We start from the raw sequence: 21,348 nt of genomic DNA on the forward strand, positions 1-21,348 counted from the left end.
TCTTTTTTTTTTCATAAGCTATATACTGAAATAGACCAGTAGTATATATCTAAACCTGAAATGCGTGGGTGCATAATTAATTATTATGGAGCTACATACATGCACGATATGGTCATTGCATTGCATATACTGCAAATATCCTCGATCGATCTATTCTGCCAATAAAGAGGATGAACTGAATGTTTCAAAAACGAAAGAAAACGAAGATGGTTTCATTACTGTCAGGATTTCAGCATCATTTCCTCAGTCGGCCGTTCGCATCAAAAACATATATATGTACTAAAAAGCAAGAACCAATCGTCATGGATTTCAGGAGATCGGCACAGCCATCGTCTGGGATCCCGATTGTTCGATCGGAGCAAGTGCAAGCACACCATATTGCGGACTCTAGCGACGACTAGCATCACTAGCCTCTTCGAGGTGTGCATATGCACCATACGACTGCCTGGGCAAAGAAGAAGATAAGATTGATATGATATACACGACATAAGAAATAATTAAGTAGTACTAACCACATGCATTGTCGCTTTCGAAAAGGCTTTGCGGGAGATCGACGAGTGATTGATGCCGCCTGGGTTAGTTCAACTATTGCTGCATCGCACCGTCGACTAGTCCCGTCCCGTCGCGCCGTTGCCTTGGAGGACGATGACCTGCAATTCCGCCGCACGATGTTGCCGATCGGTCGACACCGCCGCCGCGCCGCGCGTGCAGGTCGCCACGCCGATGGATCACGCCGTCACCTGCAACGCAGCCATGGATCGACGATGAATCTCGCTGCTGTCGCGGAATCGACGATGAATCGCCGCCGCCTTCTCCGAGTTCTGGTATATCGCGGTCTCTCCCAGTGACCTGATTTTCGGATCCGATGCACTAGTGGGACCGAGGAATTATGCGAGCTCAGGTCATTCCAGTTTCTGTGATTAAGGGGTACGTAATTTTTTTCTAGTTAAAAAGTTAAATGGGTCCGCTCGTTAATCCGATATCAAGATCCATCGAAGCTAATCACAGATCGACGGTGGATGAGAGCAGGTGTACATATTCCCAGGTGTATAGAACTATTTTCCTATATATATATATATATTGAATCTATTCTACACCCCTCCCCTATAATAACTATTCTACACCCCTCTCCCATGGGTCAAACCCACCTCCCCACCCTCCGTAGGGCCCAAAACCCCCCTCCCACCTCGGTCAAAGCGTCCTCCCGCCGGTCAAACCCGCCCACCACTCCCTCCCCCGCCCACCACTTTGCTGCTCTCGTCTTGCAGGAATCATGCAGTAACAAGACGGTCATCCTGCAGTAACAAGATAGCATTATCGCAGTAACAACGTCAAAAAGTAGCCATGATGGATCTAGTTTCGTTAAGCGTTTTTTTATGAACTTCATGGTGCAAACGGATTGGAAATACAAGATATGATATGAGAGATATTGCTCTTTAAAGATTGTGATTTATCTCTTATTTAGTTCTCGTCTCACTGGAACAGCGTAGTAACACGATGGCCAATATGTAGTAACATGTCTACTTTTCGCAGTAACAACGTTAAAAAATAGTTATGATGGTTCTAGTTTCGTTAAGCACTTTTTTTTTACGAACGCCATGATGCAAATGGGTTAGAAAAATAAGACATGACGTGTACGTTAGTACTCTTTAAAGATTGAGATTTAAAATACTCTAAATCTAAAAAACATTACTACTATAAGGCCACTGTTACCATGCATGTTCTCTGTTATTGTAAATTTCGTCATATTGTTACTGCCAAAAGTGTAGTAACAACCTATAAAGTTTACAGTAACAATTTATACATTTTTACAGTAACATATGATGTTACTACCCTTTTGAGATAATGTTACTACCAAATCATAGTAACAAGGTATGATTGTTACATGTACATAACTGATTTGTTCACAAATCATCATATGGTGATTTGGTAAGAAGTGCTCACCATGAACCATGAGATCATGGGTTCAAGTCTTGAAGTTGAGATTGGGGGAGGATCAGGAGGAGGGAGTAGCGACGGGAGAGAGGGGGTATTTTTAATTTTTCTAAAAAAGAGAGAATAAGGAGGGAGATAAAAAAAAGAAGAAAAGTTGATATTGGGGGAGGATGAGAAATCGGGAGGAAAAGAGAAGAAGAGGGAGAGAAAAAAAAGAAGAAAAGTTGAGATTGGGGGGAGGATGAGAAATCGGGAGCGACGAGAGAGAGGGGGTATTTTTAATTTTTCTAAAAAAAGAGAGAATAAGGAGGGAGATAAAAAACAAAGAAGAAAAATTGATATTGGGGGAGGATGAGAAATCGGGAGGAAGAGAGAAGAAGAGGGAGAGAAAAAAAAAGAAGAAAAGTTGAGATTGGGGGGATGATGAGAAATCGGGAGGAGAAGAGAGGAGGGAGGAGAAGAGAGAAGGAGGAGGGAGAGAAAAAAAAAAGAAAAGTTGAGATTGTGGGGGAGGATGAGAAATCGGAAGAAGGGGGAATCGGAGGGAGGAGCGACGGGAGAGAGGAGCGACGGGGAGGGAGAGAGGTGGGGACGGAGGGGGCGCGGGAGGGAGAGAGGAGCGATGGGAGGGGAGGAGCGATGGGAGGGAGGGAGGTGGGAGGGGGTGTAGAATAGTTATTCTAGGGGAGGGGTATATATATATATTATATATATATATATATATATATATATATATATATATATATATATATATATATATATATATATATATATATATATATATATATATATATATATATATATATATATATATATATATATATATATATATATATATATATATATATATATATCAAGCGATCTTAACGATCGATTGAATCCGACGCCTCTTAGCGCATCTAAGCTGACTTGGGCCACATGTGCCATATGCACTTAACAGGCCAAGTTGCGAAAGACATTCGGCCCATCCTTATGGGCCTAATTGAGTTTTATCTATTCTGAGTTGATTTAAACTATTTCTCCCTTATCAAATTTAATATTTTCCTATGTTTAGTTTTTCTTTCTTCATGTTAAATTATTTATATCTAAATGGAGTCAACAAGGAATGTAATTGTATATCAATTAAAAATAAATAATAGAATTTAAATTTGGACTAAAAATAAATAATATTAATTAATTTTTGTATGGACTATAGCCTCTTTCGGAGAATATTACTCTCTTCCAATATTATTTATTTTATAATTCATAATGTTTTAGTCCAAAATACAAAATGAAAACCAAAATACACAAAAAAAAAGTTTGTAGTACAGGAGTTCAATTAGCTTTTCTTTCCCTTTTCGTCCAGGAGTGTGGGTCTGCCCCGCTTTTCTTTTTGCTATTTTTAGCGTTTCCACTAACATGATTTTAAAGATTTCTATCGCACACTATATTTAACCTAAAACAAAATTCAGCTCTCACAAGTACAATGCATAGAAAATCGAGTATATTCTCACAATTACATTATATAGATTACAAGAAAATATAATTTCCGCATGACGTGTATTCAGACGTGTCCTTTGGTCAATTCCATTCATTTTTCATTAGGATTATGTACTTTAAAAATATTTGATTTTTCAATTCATCACTTAAATTTTTCATCAATCACTTTCTACGCAAAAGCAATCACTTTTGTTGTTCATCATTTGTTCCTCTCTTGCTATAATCATTGGGCCCATGCGTCAGAAGCGTCATCCACAACACGCAAATGTAAAGTAGATTAATTGTCAAAAACAAATATGATTTGTTTATCACTCTACATATAGCCGATGTTTATAATCATACTATGGTGTTTTGGTAAATCATTAATATCGAACTCTAGTCACCCCGCCAATTCCCGGTGCAACGCATGGGCATTTTGCTAGTAGAATTTATATCTCTGCAATTATAAAGTTTAGTGTATTAATTTTAATAGAAATATAAATGTTGATCATCACAGGATATTTTTTAAAAAATAAATAGCTACAGTACTCCAATCCAAGCAAACCTCGTAAGTCGTGACAAGAAAACATAAAGACTTATTTTAACCGAAGAAACAAACTACCGGGACATTAGCCATTAAACAAATCATGATTTAAACACGTAATTAGGCATGTAATTAGCTATGAGGAATAAAAGATGAAACGGTGATCGCAAAATTCGCGAGATTCCTAGCTCGTATACTAGACCTACCAATCCGTTCGCGTCTCCCGCAAGTTCGCGCGATAGACTTCCCCTAAATTTTACATAGGCTTTGTCCTCGAAGCGGCCAACGATTGGTAAGTTCCTCCGCTGAAATGAATCAGCTCTCCACTTTTCAACCTTCTGGTCCAGGAAGAACTGTGCTGTGTCATCAACGCGCAACTCCTCGAGAACCATGGCGTTCTCCACCAGGAACTTGGTGAGATGGACCGGAAAACTGTCCATCTCCTTGGCCGTGAATTCCATGGTCACCTTCCTGACGGTTTTCTCCAAACATTCGATTGCCGGCTCGCTTACGCGCTGACACTTAAGCTCATGATCACCTTCGTCCTTGGAAGAAGAACTTGAGCTTGACTCGATCCTCCTCCCAATGGAGTTCCCGGATATCCTTCGGTTGAAGCGCTGTTCTTCGGACACGGGGTGGCTGTGGCTGTCATCCTTCGTTGTTAGCCTGAGCCGGAGTTCAGAAACAGCTGGGCAGGATTGGAGCAGCTTCGCCATTGCTGACAACGATATGGGCGTCTGATAGCGGCTGTGCAGGTACTGTGCTTCCAGGTGGAGGAACGCGAGGTTGGGGAAGACGGGGAGGGCGCCGCCGCCGCCGTCGTCGAGAATGTCGTCGACGCAGTGCACGCGCAGCGTCATGGTCCTCATCGTCGTGGTGTCGCCGCCGCCGAGGCTGCGGAGGACGCGGCACACCGGCTCGTACTTCCCGGTGAAGAAGGAAGGTCGGCTGATGTCCACGTCGACGAGCGCGAGGTTCGCCGGCGGTGGTGCCAGCGAGATCGCCATCGGGTGCCCGCCGTACGAGAAGGAGACCAGGCTCGGCGCGTCGAGCTGGAGTGCTTCGATCCTTGACGTCACGGCGACGAGCACGAGCGTCGTCACCGTCGGGCAGCGGAGGCGGAGGACGGCGGTCTCCTCCTTCGTCTTCGCCGCCGAGATCAGGAGATGGACACGGTCCAGTCTGAGCATGGCGAGCCTCGGCGCGGCGTCGACGATGGTCTGGAGGAGGTGACCACCCTTGGACAGCGACAGCATGCATATGGTCATCGCTAGATCCGTCAGGGACGGGAACGCCGCCACGACGGACGGCGGCGACGAGTAGCAGCAGCAGCACGCGAGGTGCAGCACCCGCAGCGTGGCGGCGCACGGCAGCGACGCTAGCCGCAGCTTGTACATGCCGATGGTGTCGCCGGCGTCGCCGGCGCCGGCGACCGGTAGACAATCGACGCGGAGGTCCTGCAGCCCGGCCGCGGCGCGGTGGGAGAGGATTGCGCCGATCCTGCTGTCGAAGTTGGAGAGAACAGGGCGTGCCGCAGCCGAGTCCACGGCGAGCGAGAGCTTCTTGAGGGCTGGGTCGTCGGCACGGCGGAGGACGGCGGCGAGGGCGCCGTCGGCGAAGCGGAAGAAGGCATCGTGTGTGGGGAGAAAGGGTTCGGAGTAGAGGTTGAGGACGCAGGTCCGGCGCCACAGGGGACGCCACCTGCGTGAGAGGACGGTGGTGGCTGCGGCGTCCTTGGTGTGCAGGGAGGAGAGGATGTGCAGGAGTAGGTCGTCGGAGAGTTCGGAGATGCGATCCACGGCGGCCATGGATGATGTTCTCGGCTGGGCAACAGCGAGAGGATAGATCGATCCGTTAGGGTTTCTTCGAGGAAACGAAGAGGAATATCATATATATATATATATACACACACACACGCAAAAGTGCCCGTGCGTTGCACCGGGAAGCGCACAGATCAGAAAAAATATGCAATTAATTAAAATACAAATTCGCTGAAATATTTGGTATTTTTAAGTAGGTATGTGTATAATTAAATATATTTACAAGTAAAGCAAGTGTGAGAAATAAAATGACATTGTTAAATTTAATTTTATTAAATTCTCCATGATTAGTTACGCTCTTTGGAATTTTATTGGAATTTTCAGAACTTAATTGCTAATTTCAATAATACAAACATCATTTAATAATTATTTAATTGAAAAAGAAAGAAAATCCTTCCTGTTAGGTTTGCTTAGAAATAAACACATTCAATAATATAATTGTAAATGCTTATGAAGAAATGAAGCACTAAAAATGAACTTCTCTTTTTTTTTCGACCCGAGGGACCTAATACAGACTTATTTCTGGCCCGAGGGACCTAAAATAGACTTATTCCGTTCCGATCGGCCCACGGCCTTATCAAAACCCTAACCCTAACCCTAACCCTTCCCACACATCCCCCCCGCCCCCCCTAAACTCATTCTCCTCCCTCTCCCACCGCGAGTCGGCGAGTGGCGACGGCGGCGGCGGCGACCGGCGATCTCGCGGCCGAGGCGAGGCGGCGGCATACCTGCCCTACCGTGGGCAGCAACTGGTGGCAGGGGAGGGGGTGGCGCCGCCGGAGGGAGGGGGAGGGGAAGCGGCGCGACGGCGGATCTACCGCGGGAGGGAGGCTAGAGGGCCGCCGCTTCCCCTCCCCCTCCCCTCCGGCGGAGCCGCCCCCTCTCCCCCTCCCCCTAGCCGGCGGCTTCCCCCGCCACCGGCGCCGCTTCCCTTCCCATCTCCCTCCTTTCTCACCGACTCGGTGCGGCAACGGCGGGGTTCGGCGGAGACGGCGCCGTCCCAACGGCAGCGGCGACGACGTCCGCGGCGGCCTCGCTCTCTCTCCCCCTCTCCTTCCCATCTCACCGGCTTGGCGCAGCGACGGCGGGGTGCGGCGGAGACGGCCGCGACGGTCGTCCCTCCCCCTCTCTCTCTCCCCGTCGGCCTCGACGGCGACGGCGCCCTCCCAACGGCTGCGATGGCGTCAGCTTCATCCGCGTGCGAATCCGACAGCGGCAGCGGCGACCGCGGGCGGATCCGGTGGCAGCGGCTCCCTCCAACGGCAGTGGTGGCATCGGCGGCCGCCGATTTTTTTTTTGCAATTTTTTCCATGGCTATTGCTAACCGAATCGGATTGTGCATGGACAAAAGATGGACGAAAATTAGATGTGACGATCGAAAAAATACGAATATTTATATTAGTTATAGATATAGATATATACGCTCAAAGTGGATTATACGTGAATTACAGTTAGATTAGATGGGATGGTAAAAGATAAGGGCCCATATTTTCACTTTGGGCCCAACCTGGCCCTTCTTGACCCTTCATTTCTCCTACTTGCGGAATAAGTTCATTTTGAATCCCTTAACCAGTGACTGAAGTTGATTTGTATCCCAGGACCACAATACCACAATACCGGGTATTTCGACGCCCCCCAACTATCCTAAGTGGTTTTGAAGGACGGTTTCGCTGACATGACGCCTAGTGGCAGTGTTGACTCGATCTTCATTCCACATGGAGTTGACGTAGTTTTTTAATTCTAATGCACTAAGCGTCACGTTGACTCCACATGGAACGAAGACCGAGCCAACACCGCTAAGTAGACGCCATATCAGTGAAACCGACCTCCAAAACCATCGAGGGAGTCAAATTCTACCGGTTTAATAGTTTGGGGGGCGGGTCGAAATATCCGGTATCATGGTTCAGGGATACGAATAAGAGAATCATAATGAACTTATTCCCCTACTTGCAGACTCTACCTAGCAATTACGGTCTCTTAAAATAAAAAAAAATATTATGGGAGTCAAGATGAGAAAATTCAGTAACAGTAACAGGGCAAATACAAGAACTCAAATGAAACTGCAAACCAATAAAATAATTCAGAATGTTTTTTTTAAGAATTACACAGTACAACGCAGACACTCACAACGCACGCGCACTCATCCCTATGAACACATGCACGCAAACCCTACCCCTATGAGCATCTTCGAAGCTGGCCCCCCTATGAGCATCTTCGAAGACTGGGCCAGCAAATCCTAGAGATATTGACGAAGTCACCACAGGCGTCACCACAGGCGTCTCGCTGTCGACGGGTACGTCGCCTACCACTGAAAGCACAACGCCGTTAAATCCTAGAAAATTCACTCCCTTGGGGAGTCGAACCCAGGACCTCAGGTGCTACTGAGACTCTTCTAACCACTAGGCTACAAGGTTTATCATATTTGCACAAGTAATTCCTTTTTTTTAACACGCAGGAGATCTGCGTATCCTTTCTTTAATAAGGAGAAAGAAAGGTACTCGTGAGAATGCTAGAGTTTAAAACCCAATGCACCACCACTAAGGTTTTATAACTCATACCACCATGAATTTCAGAGGTACATTTATCAACAAAATAAACTAAAAGTGTTGGTTTCTAGGGCACTTTACCGCTGAATGATTTCCTCTAATAAAATGGTATGGGTATGTTTCATAACAATGACAATGAAATTGTATTTCATAAATATCTTTAAAACAGGATCAACAATCCAAATATCGACACAATACTGAAATTCACCCAACAGATATATTCTCAACTGTACCGAGGATATAGAACACCTATTAGCAATTCAAACTTCAAAGGATAATAAACAAACAGTACAAACAAATAAGGAGTATAAATCAAGGCACAGAATGAATGTATAATTGGTGAGAAACGATAGTATAAAGTGAGCAATTATAACGACAATATTTTACTCCTACCATTTTATAATTTATACATTAACGAATAACGGGAGTGACAAGTTTTGGTAATCAACAATATCAAGGTGTTAAAATGGCAAGCTTTGGTCATACTTTTGTTGGAAGATGGAGAAAGCAGGTTTGAGTGTCTGCAGTTTTTCAAATGTATTTGCCAAATCAGGTTATGCAGAAACTGTAAGTTTAAGAATAAAAAAATTGAATTGGGACATGAACGTGTTAGCATGTTTTTTCTCCCGAAGATAGCTCATGGTACAGTCCCTTTTAAGAAAAGACTGATTCAAGGGGATAAATATCCTGACATTATGCCTCAGTGGTGACTACTGTTATTGATATGCCCTAGAGGCAATCATAGAGATGATTGTATCACATAATATGTTTACATATTTATCCGACATTGTTCCTTGAAATAGATAACTCCTTATTGGTTAATGAATATGTGATTCTTTCATGAGACTCTTTACGTTGTTTGTTACTATTTCTAAAGGATCCCTGATCAAATATCATATGTGAAACAAATATGTTTATATGATCAGCACATGTATTAATTGATGATCATGTCTCATGGATCATGGTATAGAGATACCAAATTAATAATGTGGACACATGTTGGTGAACATGTTGTTGGATAGACCCAACATGAGACACTGCAAGAGCCATATGTGTTGTGTCATCAGTGATCTCATTTAGTGTTGGTGTTGAATCCTTAGACCTGAGATTATCATGGTTCTCAACATATGTAGCAGCTTACTTAGGGACTGCTAAACGCTACTCCGTAAATGGGTAGCTATAAAAGTAGTTTTCAGGTATGCTATGAAACATGTAGTGGGATAATCAAGATGGAATTTGCCCCTCCTATGGAGAGATATCTCTGGGCCCCTCGATGTTGTAGATTATGGAAGTGCATGGCCATGCCAAATGTGATTGAGGAGTCAATCACAAGTTATATAATCTATCAACAGGTTCGAGTAAATGATTGAGTTATTAGAGGATGGCACATATCTAGCCTTGAGCTTAATCGATATCGTGAGGCAAAGGGGTTCATACAAGTATACACTAGAGGTTCAGCCGATATGATCTTTATGTATGCCCGGTGGGTCAATACGTTCTGCTAGGGGCCGCTGTTGACGCGTGGACCGAAAAGGAGTTTTTGGGTTACAGCCGAGTATATATGAACTTACAGGGTCGCACGCTTAATGGGCCAGAATAAAGGATTGGATAGAGATCCAATATGAGCTTAATTCGGATAGGGATCCGAATAGGAGTCCTACGGGCCTTGGAGGCCCGAGTGATGGATTCTATATATTCGTGAGGGGCGTGACTGGCGGAGGCATTGCATCATGTGAGAAACCCTAGTCGTCACTTCCCTCCTCGAGCAAAACCCTAGCCGCGCGCGGGTGCTAGCACATCTGCGTGTGGCGTTCCGTCCTTGTACGTGTGGATACCGGTAGAGACGCCGCTGGTTTGCAGTGCTGATCGGCGTGGGAGTACGGCGAGGAGAACGCACGAGGAGGAGAAGGTCGAGCCGGTGCGATCGACTACTTCCTCTACATCGACGCGCGCTACTTCGCGAGAGTTCCTTCGACTTCTCAGCGTCTTCTTCTGCTGCGCAGCGCATCGAGTGGTAACGATCTATGATCTAATGCTTGCATGGTTCCTGGTTTACGCGATAGAAAATTTTAATTTATGCTATCGTAGCCTACGCGTATCCCAACAACTGCATGGGTCAGCATGCTCTGTTGCTCCTTGGAGAAACAATCCCAGAACATTTGCTCCATTGGACAGTCGACCATGTACAAGGTTTTCAGTGAGCTAAGCTCCTCAGCCTGCTGCAATTCCGAGCAGTCCTGCGCAAGTAAGAGTTGCAACTTAGAAAGATTGGATATCCTCCTCAAGCTTTTATTGTTCTTGACCTTGAGCCAGACAATTCCGGGATGGTAGACGATTTCCTGCAGGCTGTGCACACCTTCTATAAGAACCCTTCGTAGGTTAACAATTCTGTGCAGATCTTCGGGGAGAGCTCTCAGTTTTGGGCAATTTATCAGCTACAGGTACCTGATGCATGGCATAAGAAAGACTGATCGTGAGATGGTTTCCGATGTGCCATGTCACGCCCGGAATTTCTATCCAAAATTCCAAACGCTTACATGTGTGTGAACCCTCGTCCAGGAATCAGCCGAGGCACACAATAACAAATTGATAATAGAGTACAATTATTACTCTTAATTAATAAGCGAATAAAATGTCATTACAGAGGTAAATAGTTCCTCTCAATCAATAAAGATCTAAGCAGCGGAAAAGAAGATAAACGGCACAGACGACTCCACTCCACAGGCATCTTGACCAGGGCTACACCTAATCCTCCACACCATCAGCATCACTGTAGAACTCCTCCTCTGATGAATGATTGCAAGGTGAGTATATGACATACTCAGCAAGCCACGCAGCAATTATGCAAGTGCACAGGATAACAAAGGATGGCATAGTAGGGTTTCATTTGCATAAACAGCATTTAATAAATATTTCAAAATTTAATAAAACAGTTAAGTAATAATTAAACAATATTAATCCAACGCTATACAACATTCCCTGTTGCATAGGCCCAACCATTCAGAACAACCATCCCGGCTGCACAGTTTTATCTCAAAACCAGAAATATACCATTCCAAACCAGGAGCTAATCAAATTATTACCAGTTATAGCATCTTTTATTATGATGAGAGGTGTGAGACTAATCACGAAAGACATTGTTAGACCCGCCCATAACCGCGGGCACGGCTATTCGAATAGTTTTACTCTAGCCAGAGGTGTACCACTGTACCCACAAGACACAGCCCCACGACATGTCACCATGCGCCTCGATACCACCATGGTACCTCGGAAAGGAGCCGTGACAGTACCCCTCGCACAACACAATCCACCACAGCGCACCGTTCCTGGATCATAATCACCCCCTTATAAACAAGGCATGGACTCCCCAGCGACCCCCGTGGGCTTATCTCCGCCACTTCTCAGTCTGGTGCCCCGCAATGAACCATGCTATACAAAAGGTAAAGCCGTTGCCCACGCTGGCTTGTGGTTGGCACGGTTAATGTTTCACAACCGAAACTCGTGAACCGGTTCTTAATTGTCATGAGCATGACCATCAAAACCATGTGCTCACAACCCACCAATATCAGGTTTTAGTTGGCAAATCAATTAATTAACCAATCATGATTAACCATCACGAGCTATCATTAAGCCATCATTAAATAATAGTGAATCATAAGTTATCCCAGAAGTGTGCTAAAGTTTCTAAGCATGGCTAAGCAACCACATCTAATATCTAGCTGAACCAATATATAAAGCTCAACTAGTCAATTTATAATAACCCAAGGTATCAAGGAATAAAGTAATCAAGAACAAAAGGGCTATAACAAACAATAGGTTAATTCCACCCAATGACATTCGAAAATAAATGCAATAGTTGAATAGAAACAATAGCTTTAAACGGGATCAACATGCTCAAAGGGTTGTTTGAGATCTGTGTGACTTGCCTTGCTGGCCTTGGAACTCTTCAAAATCTTCTCCTGCAAACTCAGACTCTCCGGGAACGTCGGAATCTAAACAGAAAAGAGCAAAAACACCAAAACAGCACATAAACAAGCATGAACAGTACAAGTGGATATTTTTAACATGTAGATCACAATTTTAGAAAAAATTAGAGACTTGAACCAACTAAATTCGAGCTAAGATGAATTAGTTATGAATTTTCAAAGATTAAATCGGATTAAATCATTTATTTAGATTTTAATTGAATTATGATGCAATAATGAATTATTTTTGAAAAGAAAAAGGGAATTATTGCGTCAGCGGCTAGGGTTCGCGGTGGACTGGGTGCACAGTGACGGTTCACGGGAACGGACGGCCGAGATTGATCCAACCAAAACGAACGGCCGAGATCGATCGGTCCACAGCCAGACCACGGCGGACGGCATCGATGACGTCAGCGGTGACGTCACCACCGGCGGCGGCTGTCACACCCTAAAAATCCTAAATATGTAAATTGTTGTTTAATTGGAATTATTAGAATTGATTTTAAAAGCCTTGAAGAGAAGATCTAATTTTAAATAATAAACTCCAATATAAAATGAGGCTAGATAAAATTTCATTAAATACTTTGCTTAATTCTATAATTCCTAGATTTTTCTGGGATTTATTTGAGCTAAGGAAGTATTTTTAATAAATGGAATTGCATTTCATGAATAACTTAAATTGGAAAAAGGTTTTAAAAAGTCTCTTTTGGCTTTGGGTCGAAAGTCGGCCCAAAACCCTCTCTCTCCTCCTCGGCCCAAGCCGGCCCAGTCCGCAGCCAAGCCGCCGCTCGCGCGCGCGTCCGCTCACTGACAGGTGGGGCCTACCTGTCGGACTCGTCGTCTTCCTCGCGCCGCCGCCGCCGCCCAAACCCTAGCGCCGCGCCGCCGCCGTCTCCTTCCAAATCCGGCCGCCCCTTTCCGTTTCCGGTGAAATCAATTGAGAGGAAAGGATCTCCGGGATCTCCTCTACCTTTTTCCTTTTGGAATCGATCGCCAATTCGGTTTGGAAATTCGTGGATTCGAGTTCGATTCGGATCGATCTCTCTCCTCCGAACGCTAAACCTTCCATCACGTCGCCGGTCGCCGTGGGCCTTCGCCGCCGCCCTCCAACCCCTATAATAGGACCCTCGGTGTCTCCGCTACCCGCCGCCACCCTCGCCTTTGCCTCTCGTTGCCGGTAGAGCTCTAGCACCGTGTAGCCTCGCGCCGCCGTCGTCGCCGCCGCTCCAGCCGGGCACCGCCGGAACACCGTCGCCGTCGTCAAGCCGAAGGTTGCCGCCGCTTCTTCTTCGCCGCCGTCGCCGTCCGTTGCTCCTCCGCCGCTTCTTTGGTCACCGGTGAGTTCGCCGTGCCGTCCGCTACCCGTAGGTGCCCTCCGTTCGTGTCGTCGCGCCGTCGTTCGCCGGCGAGCTTGCATGCCCGAGCCGCCGCAGGAGATGACGTCATCGTCGACGTCATCGATGCTGTCCGCCGTGGTCTGGCCGTGGACCGGTCGATCTCGGCCGTTCGTTTTGGATGGATCTATCTCGGCCGTCTGTTCCTGTGAACCGTCGCCGTGCGCCCGGTCCACCGCAAACCCTAGCCGCTGACGCAATAAATCCTCTTTTCCTTTTCAAAAATAATTCATTATTGCGTCATAATTCAATTAAAATCCATATAAGTGTTTTAAACCGATTTAATCTTTGAAAATTCATAACTAATTCATCTTAGCTCGGATTTAGTTGGTTCAAGTCTCTAAATTTTTCTAAAATTGAGATCTACATGTTAAAAATATCCACATGTACTGTTCATGCTTGTTTATGTGCTGTTTTGGTGTTTTTGCTCTTTTCTCTTTAGATTCCGACGTTTCCGGAGAGTTCGTTTTCGCAGGAGAAGAATTTGAGGAGTTCCAAGGCCAGCAAGGCAAGTCACACAGATCCCAAACAACCCTTTGAGCATGTTGATCCCGTTTAAAGCTATTGTTTCTATTCAACTATTGCATTTATTTTCGAATGTCATTGGGTGGAATTAACCTATTGTTTGTTATAGCCTTTTGTTCTTGTTTACTTTATTCCTTGATACCTTGGGTTATTATAACTTGACTAGTTGGGCTTTATATATTGGTTCAGCTAGATATTAGATATGATTGCTTAGCCATGCTTAGAAACTTTAGCACACTATTGGGATAACTTATGACTCACTATTATTTAATGATGGCTTAATGATAGCTCATGATGGTTATTCATGATTGGTTAATTAATTAATTTGCCAACTAAAACCTGATAATGGTGGGTTGTGAGCACATGGTTTTGATGGTCGTGCTCATGACAATTAAGGACCGGTTCATGAGTTTCGGTTGTGAAACATTAACCGTGCCAACCACAAGCCAGCGTGGGCAACGGCTTTACCTTTTGTATAGCATGGTTCATTGCAGGGTACCAGACTGAGAAGTGGCGGAGATAAGCCCACGAGGGTCGCTGGGGAGTCCATGCCTTGTTTATAAGGGGGTGATTATGTTCCAGGAACGGTGCGCTGTGGTGGATTGTGTTGTGCGAGGGGTACTGTCACAGCTCCTTTCCGAGGTACCGTGGTGGTATTGAGGCGCATGGTGACATGTTGTGGGGCTGTGTCTTGTGGGTACAGTGGTACATCTCTGATCAGAGTAAAACTATTCGAATAGCCGTGCCCGTGGTTATGGGCGGGTCTAACAATGTCTTTCGTGATTAGTTTTCACACCTCTCATCATAATGAAAGATGCTATAACTGGTAATAATTTGATTAGCTCCTGGTTTGGAATGGTATATTCCTGGCTTGGAGATAGAACTATGCAGCCGGGATTGGTTGTTCAGAATGGTTGGGCCTATGCAACAGGGTATGTTGTATAGCATTGGATTAATATTGTTTAGTTATTACTTAACTGTTTTATTAAATTCTGTAATGTTTATTAAATGCTGTTTATGCAAATGAAACCCTACTATGCCATCCTTTGTTATCCTGTGCATTTGCATATTTGCTGCGTGGCTTGCTGAGTATGTCATATACTCACCTTGCAATCATTCATCAGAGGAGGAGCTCTACAGTGATGCTGATGGTGTGGAGGATTAGGTGTAGCCCTGGTCAAGCTGCTTGTGGGGTGGAGTCGTCTGCGCCGTTTTTCTTTTTCTTTTTTTCCGCTGCTTAGATCTTTATTGATTGAGAGGAACTATCTACCTCTGTAATGACATTTTATTCGCTTATTAATTAGAGTAATAATTGTACTCTATTATCAATTTGTTATTGTGTGCCTCGGCTGATTCCTGGACGAGGGTTCACACACATGTAAGCGTTTGGAATTTTGGATAGAAATTCCGGGCTTGACAAGTTGGTATCAGAGCCTCCTTGACCCTAGGTTATGCCAAATGGTTACCCATAGAAGCCCTCTAAAAATATTGGAAAAGTTGGACTGTTCTCCTCTCTTTCTCTTTTAATTAAACCAAACTAATGGCACATGCAGTTTATAATTCCTTTAATTGTTCTCATTTAAAAATTTATTTATTATTCCTGTGTTATTAGTACCGTACATCTATTACTGTACTAATGGCCCATTTACCAGCAAAAGTTTTACAACACTGTTTTATTTAATCTTGCTGCAATGAAATAAATTTAGCATGTTGATTTTATAACTTTCTTTTATTTTATTTCTTCTGAAACCTGTTGTTCAAAAGTGCAAAATTTGTGATCCTGTTTCTAACTGTTTCAACTTATCTTGCAAGCTTGGTTTACTTTATTTATTTACTTTCCTTTTATTTGGATTTTCTAACTTTATTCAAATTAATCCAAAAAACATGTGCTATTAATTGGATAAATGTCTTAACTCCCTCCTTTCACTTGTCTTTAGATGCCGCGCTACAAGCCTGAGTACTTGTTTGGTGTTGAGGGATTTGTCCAGGAGTTGCGTACGATGTCCTTTGCCATAGGATTTGGGACTGCCCCTATGTATGCCCAGATTCCTCATGATCGGGATGAAGAGAAGTGCCGAGTCAAAGTCACCTTGAACAGTAATAGTGAAGATATCCCATCAGTGATGTTCGAAGCTAGAGGAGGAAACTACATTCATGCATGTCAGGAGGTGGCAAGGATCGCCATAGGAGAGCTCCGCGATCGCTACAGTGATCAGTTGGCCGACACTGAGTATCGTTACCATCCTCGCCAACCCCAGGGAAGTGACCATGGCAGCTACCTTGAGACTGAGGGGATTGAGAATGATGCTACCACAAGGCATTTGGTTGAGATGCTGTGGGCTATGGATGAGACCCGCGCGGAGACTGTGTTAGCAGCTCAAGATCGTGAAGACCGGAATCATGGAAAGATTTGTAAGCTAGAAGAAAAGGTGGATCGTTTGGAGAAGGAACTAGCCGCGTTGAAGGAAGAAGCACCGCCGCAGAAGGCCAGGGTTCATCTTACCGCAAGGAAGAGAGCTCTATTCGTCCCTCGCTACCAATTGGCGCCAAAGGTCCGTGTGGTGGAGAAAGAAGTAACCTCGGCCCTAGCGGATCCTCCGGTCGTCAATGTAAGTGATGATGAAGGAGAAGAATCGAAGCGCACCCATTCAAAGGTCGAGTGGGGAGCCACTCAAGATGATGGAGACGAGCCGAACGAGCCTTCAATCAACTCTGATGCCCGGAAGACCAAGAATGCCTTGTCAAGCCGTTGTCCTAGGTCGTTGTGTTAGTTTGCTTGTTTTAAGTTTGGCTGTGTGTGTGGGTCCTGCATGTGGTTTACATCAGTGGTGGGATGTAACTGCATGCGTTTGTTTGCTTTCGTGTGTTAGGTAGTTGGTGAGTTTAGTGGTGTGAGAGTCTTCAGTTTTGTAATAATGAAACTCAGTTAAGATCAATAAAAGTTAAGTTAGTGGAAAAATTAATTCTCTGTCCTAAGTAGTTTTTCCCGGTTTCTCTTCTTGTGCTCTTGCCCATGCCAGATGGTGCTCACTCGCAGCAACGGGAATGGCCCCAACAACAACAACAACAATGGAGAGAATCCCACACTTGCCCAAGTCCTGGCTCAACAGGCACAGCTTATGAACATGATGATGCAGCAACTCCAGAACCAGCAGAATCAGGGAAATAAACATGCACCTCCCCAGAACAAGTTAGCAGAATTTCTTCGTGTGAGGCCGCCCACTTTCTCTAGCACCACTAATCCTGTTGAAGCTGGTGATTGGCTGCACGCCATAGAGAAGAAGTTGGATTTGCTTCAGTGCACTGATCAGGAGAAGGTTTCATTTGCATCACACCAACTCCATGGCCCTGCCTCTGAGTGGTGGGATCACTTCCGCCTTAACAGGACTACTGCTGAACCTATCACTTGGCTTGAATTTACCGTTACTTTTCGGAAGACGCATATACCATCGGGAGTGGTGTCTCTCAAGAAGAAGGAATTCAGGTCGCTCACCCAGGGATCTCGCATCAGGTCGCTCACCCAGGGATCTCGCACGGTCACCGAGTATCTGCACGAGTTTAATCGTCTGGCTCGTTATGCTCCGGAAGATGTGCGCACTGATGAAGAGCGCCAGGAGAGGTTCTTGGAAGGACTTAATGATGAGCTTTCTTACCCACTCATGACTGGGGATTATCATGATTTCCAGAAGTTAGTGGATAAGGCTATTCGTCAGGAGGACAAGTACAACCGCATGGAGCAGAAGAAACGTCGGATTGCTCACTTCAAGGCACAACAGGGGAATAGTCAGAGGCCGTGTCTTACTTTAGGACCTCAGTCCATGCCACAGGGAGGTTCTTCGTCTGTTGTTCGCCCGCAGCGTCAGTTCTTCAACAACAACGCAGGCAACAACATTCGCAATCAAGCTCCACGCCCTGTTGCAGCTTCGACACAATAACAGCCTGCCAAGAAGGAGCAAGGCAGCAAGCCCGGAGTATGCTTCAACTGTGGTAAACCAGGACATTACTCTGACAAGTGTCCGAAGCCCCGACGCGTGAAGATTGTCCCTACCCAGAGCAACTGCACCGCACCAGCATCAAAGGCTTGTGTCAATCATGTTGCTGCTGCAGAAGCTCAAGGTGCTCCAGATGTGATTTTGGGTACGTTCCTTGTTAACTCAATTCCTGCAACAATGCTTTTCGATTCTGGTGCTACACATTCATTTTTATCTATGAGTTTTGCGGAAAATCATAGGCTGGAAGTAGAAGATCTTAGACGTCCTTTGATGGTTAGTACCCCGAGTAATCAAGCACTCTCTTTGCAACGTAGCCCCTCTGTCAGAATAGAAATTCAAGGAGTACCATTTCTGGCCAATCTTATCCTGTTAGAATCCAAAGACCTTGATGTCATCCTAGGGATGGACTGGTTAGCCAGATATAAAGGTGTGATAGACTGTGCCAACAGAAAAGTAACTCTCACCAGCAATGATGGTCGAGTTGTAACTATTCACGCATTGTCTTCTGAGTCTTTAAGGTCAAGTCTGAACCAAATAGCTTTGGAAGAGATTCCCATAGTACAGGAATACCCCGATGTGTTCCCAGACGATTTACCTGGTATGCCGCCTAAAAGGGATATAGAGTTCCGAATAGATTTGGTACCAGGAACCACTCCGATCCATAAGCGACCATATAGAATGGCGGCTAATGAGTTGGCAGAAGTCAAAAGGCAAGTCGATGATTTGCTTCAAAAGGGATACATCAGACCAAGTTCATCTCCATGGGGAGCTCCAGTTATTTTTGTGGAAAAGAAAGACCATACCCAGAGGATGTGTGTGGACTATCGTGCACTAAATAATGTGACTATCAAGAATAAGTACCTGCTGCCCAGAATTGATGATTTGTTTGATCAGCTTAAAGGTGCCACCGTTTTCTCCTAGATAGATCTTCGATCAGGGTATCACCAGTTGAGGATTAAAGAAGAAGATATACCTAAGACGGCTTTTACCACTAGGTATGGATTGTTCGAATGTACTGTTATGTCTTTTGGACTTACCAATGCCACGCTTTCTTCATGAACTTAATGAATAAGGTGTTTATGGAATACCTAGACAAGTTCGTGGTGGTCTTTATTGACGACATTCTCATATATTCCCGAACAAAAGAAGAGCATGAAGAACATCTTCGCCTTGCATTAGAGAAACTACGAGAACATCAACTGTATGCCAAGTTTAGCAAGTGTGAATTTTGGTTGTCTGAAGTGAAGTTCCTTGGTCATGTCATCTCAGCCGGAGGAGTTGCCGTTGATCCTAGTAATGTGGAATCCGTAACCAACTGGAAACAACCAAAGACAGTTTCAGAGATTCGCAGTTTCCTGGGTCTTGCCGGTTATTATCGGAGGTTTATAGAGAATTTTTCCAAGATTGCTAAGCCCATGACACAAGTACTTCAAAAGGATGTAAAGTACAAGTGGTCAGAAGAATGTGAGCAGAGTTTTCAAGAGTTGAAGAATCGCTTAATATCAGCTCCTATTTTGATTTTACCTGATCCAAAGAAGGGTTTCCAAGTGTATTGCGATGCATCTAAGCTTGGCTTAGGTTGTGTTCTGATGCAAGATGGGAAGGTGGTTGCCTATGCATCTCGTCAGTTACATCCGCATGAGAAGAACTACCCTACTCATGATCTTGAGTTAGCTGCAGTGGTTCATGCGTTGAAAATTTGGCGTCATTATCTTTTCGGTACTCGTACAGAGGTGTACACCGATCACAAAAGTTTAAAGTATATCTTTACTCAGCCAGATCTGAACATAAGGCAACGGAGATGGTTGGAATTAATTAAGGATTATGACATGGGAATTCATTATCACCCGGGAAAGGCTAATGTTGTAGCAGACGCTCTTAGCAGGAAAGGCTATTGCAATGCTACGGAAGGACGACAGTTGCCATTGGAGTTATCCAAGGAATTTGAAAGATTAAATTTGGGAATTGTCAGTAGAGGTTTTGTTGCAGCCTTAGAAGCAAAGCCCACGCTAATCGATCAGGTTAGAGAAGCCCAAATTAATGACCCCGATATTCAAGAAATTAAGAAGAATATAAGAAGAGGAAAAGCTATCGGTTTCTTGGAAGATGAGCAAGGAACTGTATGGTTGGGCGAGAGAATCTGCGTCCCAGACAACAAAGATTTAAAAGATGCAATTCTAAAAGAAGCTCATGATACTTTATACTCCATTCACCCTGGTAGTACCAAGATGTACCAGGATCTCAAGGAAAGATTTTGGTGGGCAAGTATGAAGCGTGAAATCGCAGAATACGTAGCAGTATGTGATGTTTGTCAGCGAGTCAAGGCAGAACATCAGAAACCTGCAGGTTTGCTGCAGCCTTTGAAGATACCAGAATGGAAGTGGGAGGAAATCAGTATGGATTTCATCTCTGGCCTACCCAGAACGTCATCAGGACACGACTCTATTTGGGTGATAGTCGACAGACTCACCAAAGTGGCTCATTTCATTCCAGTAAAGACAACATATTCCGGAAGTCGGTTGGCGGAATTGTATATGGCAAGGATTGTGTGTTTGCATGGCGTCCCTAAGAAAATAGTGTCTGATCGGGGAAGTCAGTTCACTTCAAAATTTTGGAAGAAACTTCAAGAAGAGATGGGTTCTAAGCTAAACTTCAGTACTGCTTATCATCCGCAGACAGACGGACAAACCGAAAGGGTAAATCAGATTTTGGAAGACATGTTGAGAGCTTGTGCTTTAGACTTCGGTGGAAGTTGGGATAAGAATCTACCTTATGCGGAATTCTCGTACAACAACAGTTATCAAGCTAGTCTCCAAATGGCTCCTTACGAAGCACTGTATGGTCAGAAGTGTCGCACTCCGCTTTTGTGGGATCAAACGGGAGAACGTCAGGTTTTCGGGACTGATATCCTAAGGGAAGCAGAAGAGAAGGTAAAGATCATTCAAGAAAGATTGCGTGTGGCTCAGTCTCGACATAAGAGTTATGCCGACAATCGTCGTAGAGATCTAAGTTTTGACGAAGGAGATTATGTGTACCTTCATGTCACGCCTCTTCGAGGGGTTCATTGCTTCCACACCAAGGGAAAATTGGCACCGCGTTTTGTGGGACCTTATAAGATTGTCAGTAGAAGAGGAGAGGTCGCTTATCAGTTGGAGTTACCTCAATCTTT

General features: G+C 44.8%; 1 protein-coding gene across 1 annotated transcript; it reads right to left on the bottom strand.

Moving 5' to 3' along the window:
* Positions 1-1,271: 1,271 nt before the first annotated feature.
* On the bottom strand, positions 1,272-5,745 carry LOC127783045 (F-box/LRR-repeat protein 13-like). Its single transcript, XM_052310324.1, has 2 exons — positions 4,198-5,745; positions 1,272-1,295 (listed from the first exon to the last, which is right to left on the bottom strand). Exons 1-2 carry the CDS (start codon positions 5,743-5,745, stop codon positions 1,272-1,274), a joined length of 1,572 nt encoding a protein of 523 aa, XP_052166284.1.
* Positions 5,746-21,348: the final 15,603 nt, after the last annotated feature.

The sequence above is a fragment of the Oryza glaberrima genome, chromosome 8 (genome assembly GCF_000147395.1).
Source record: "Oryza glaberrima chromosome 8, OglaRS2, whole genome shotgun sequence".
Classification (NCBI taxonomy): domain Eukaryota; kingdom Viridiplantae; phylum Streptophyta; class Magnoliopsida; order Poales; family Poaceae; genus Oryza; species Oryza glaberrima.

Bases quoted from the DNA above. Each gene is read 5' to 3' on its own strand.
- LOC127783045 (XM_052310324.1), bottom strand. From the start codon at position 5,745: ATGGCCGCCGTGGATCGCATCTCCGAACTCTCCGACGACCTACTCCTG. The intron at 1,296-4,197 runs GTAAAATTTAGG...TTGTTACTGCAG, and splicing joins GCTTCGAGGACAAAGCCTAT to GATGACCGTCTTGTTACTGC.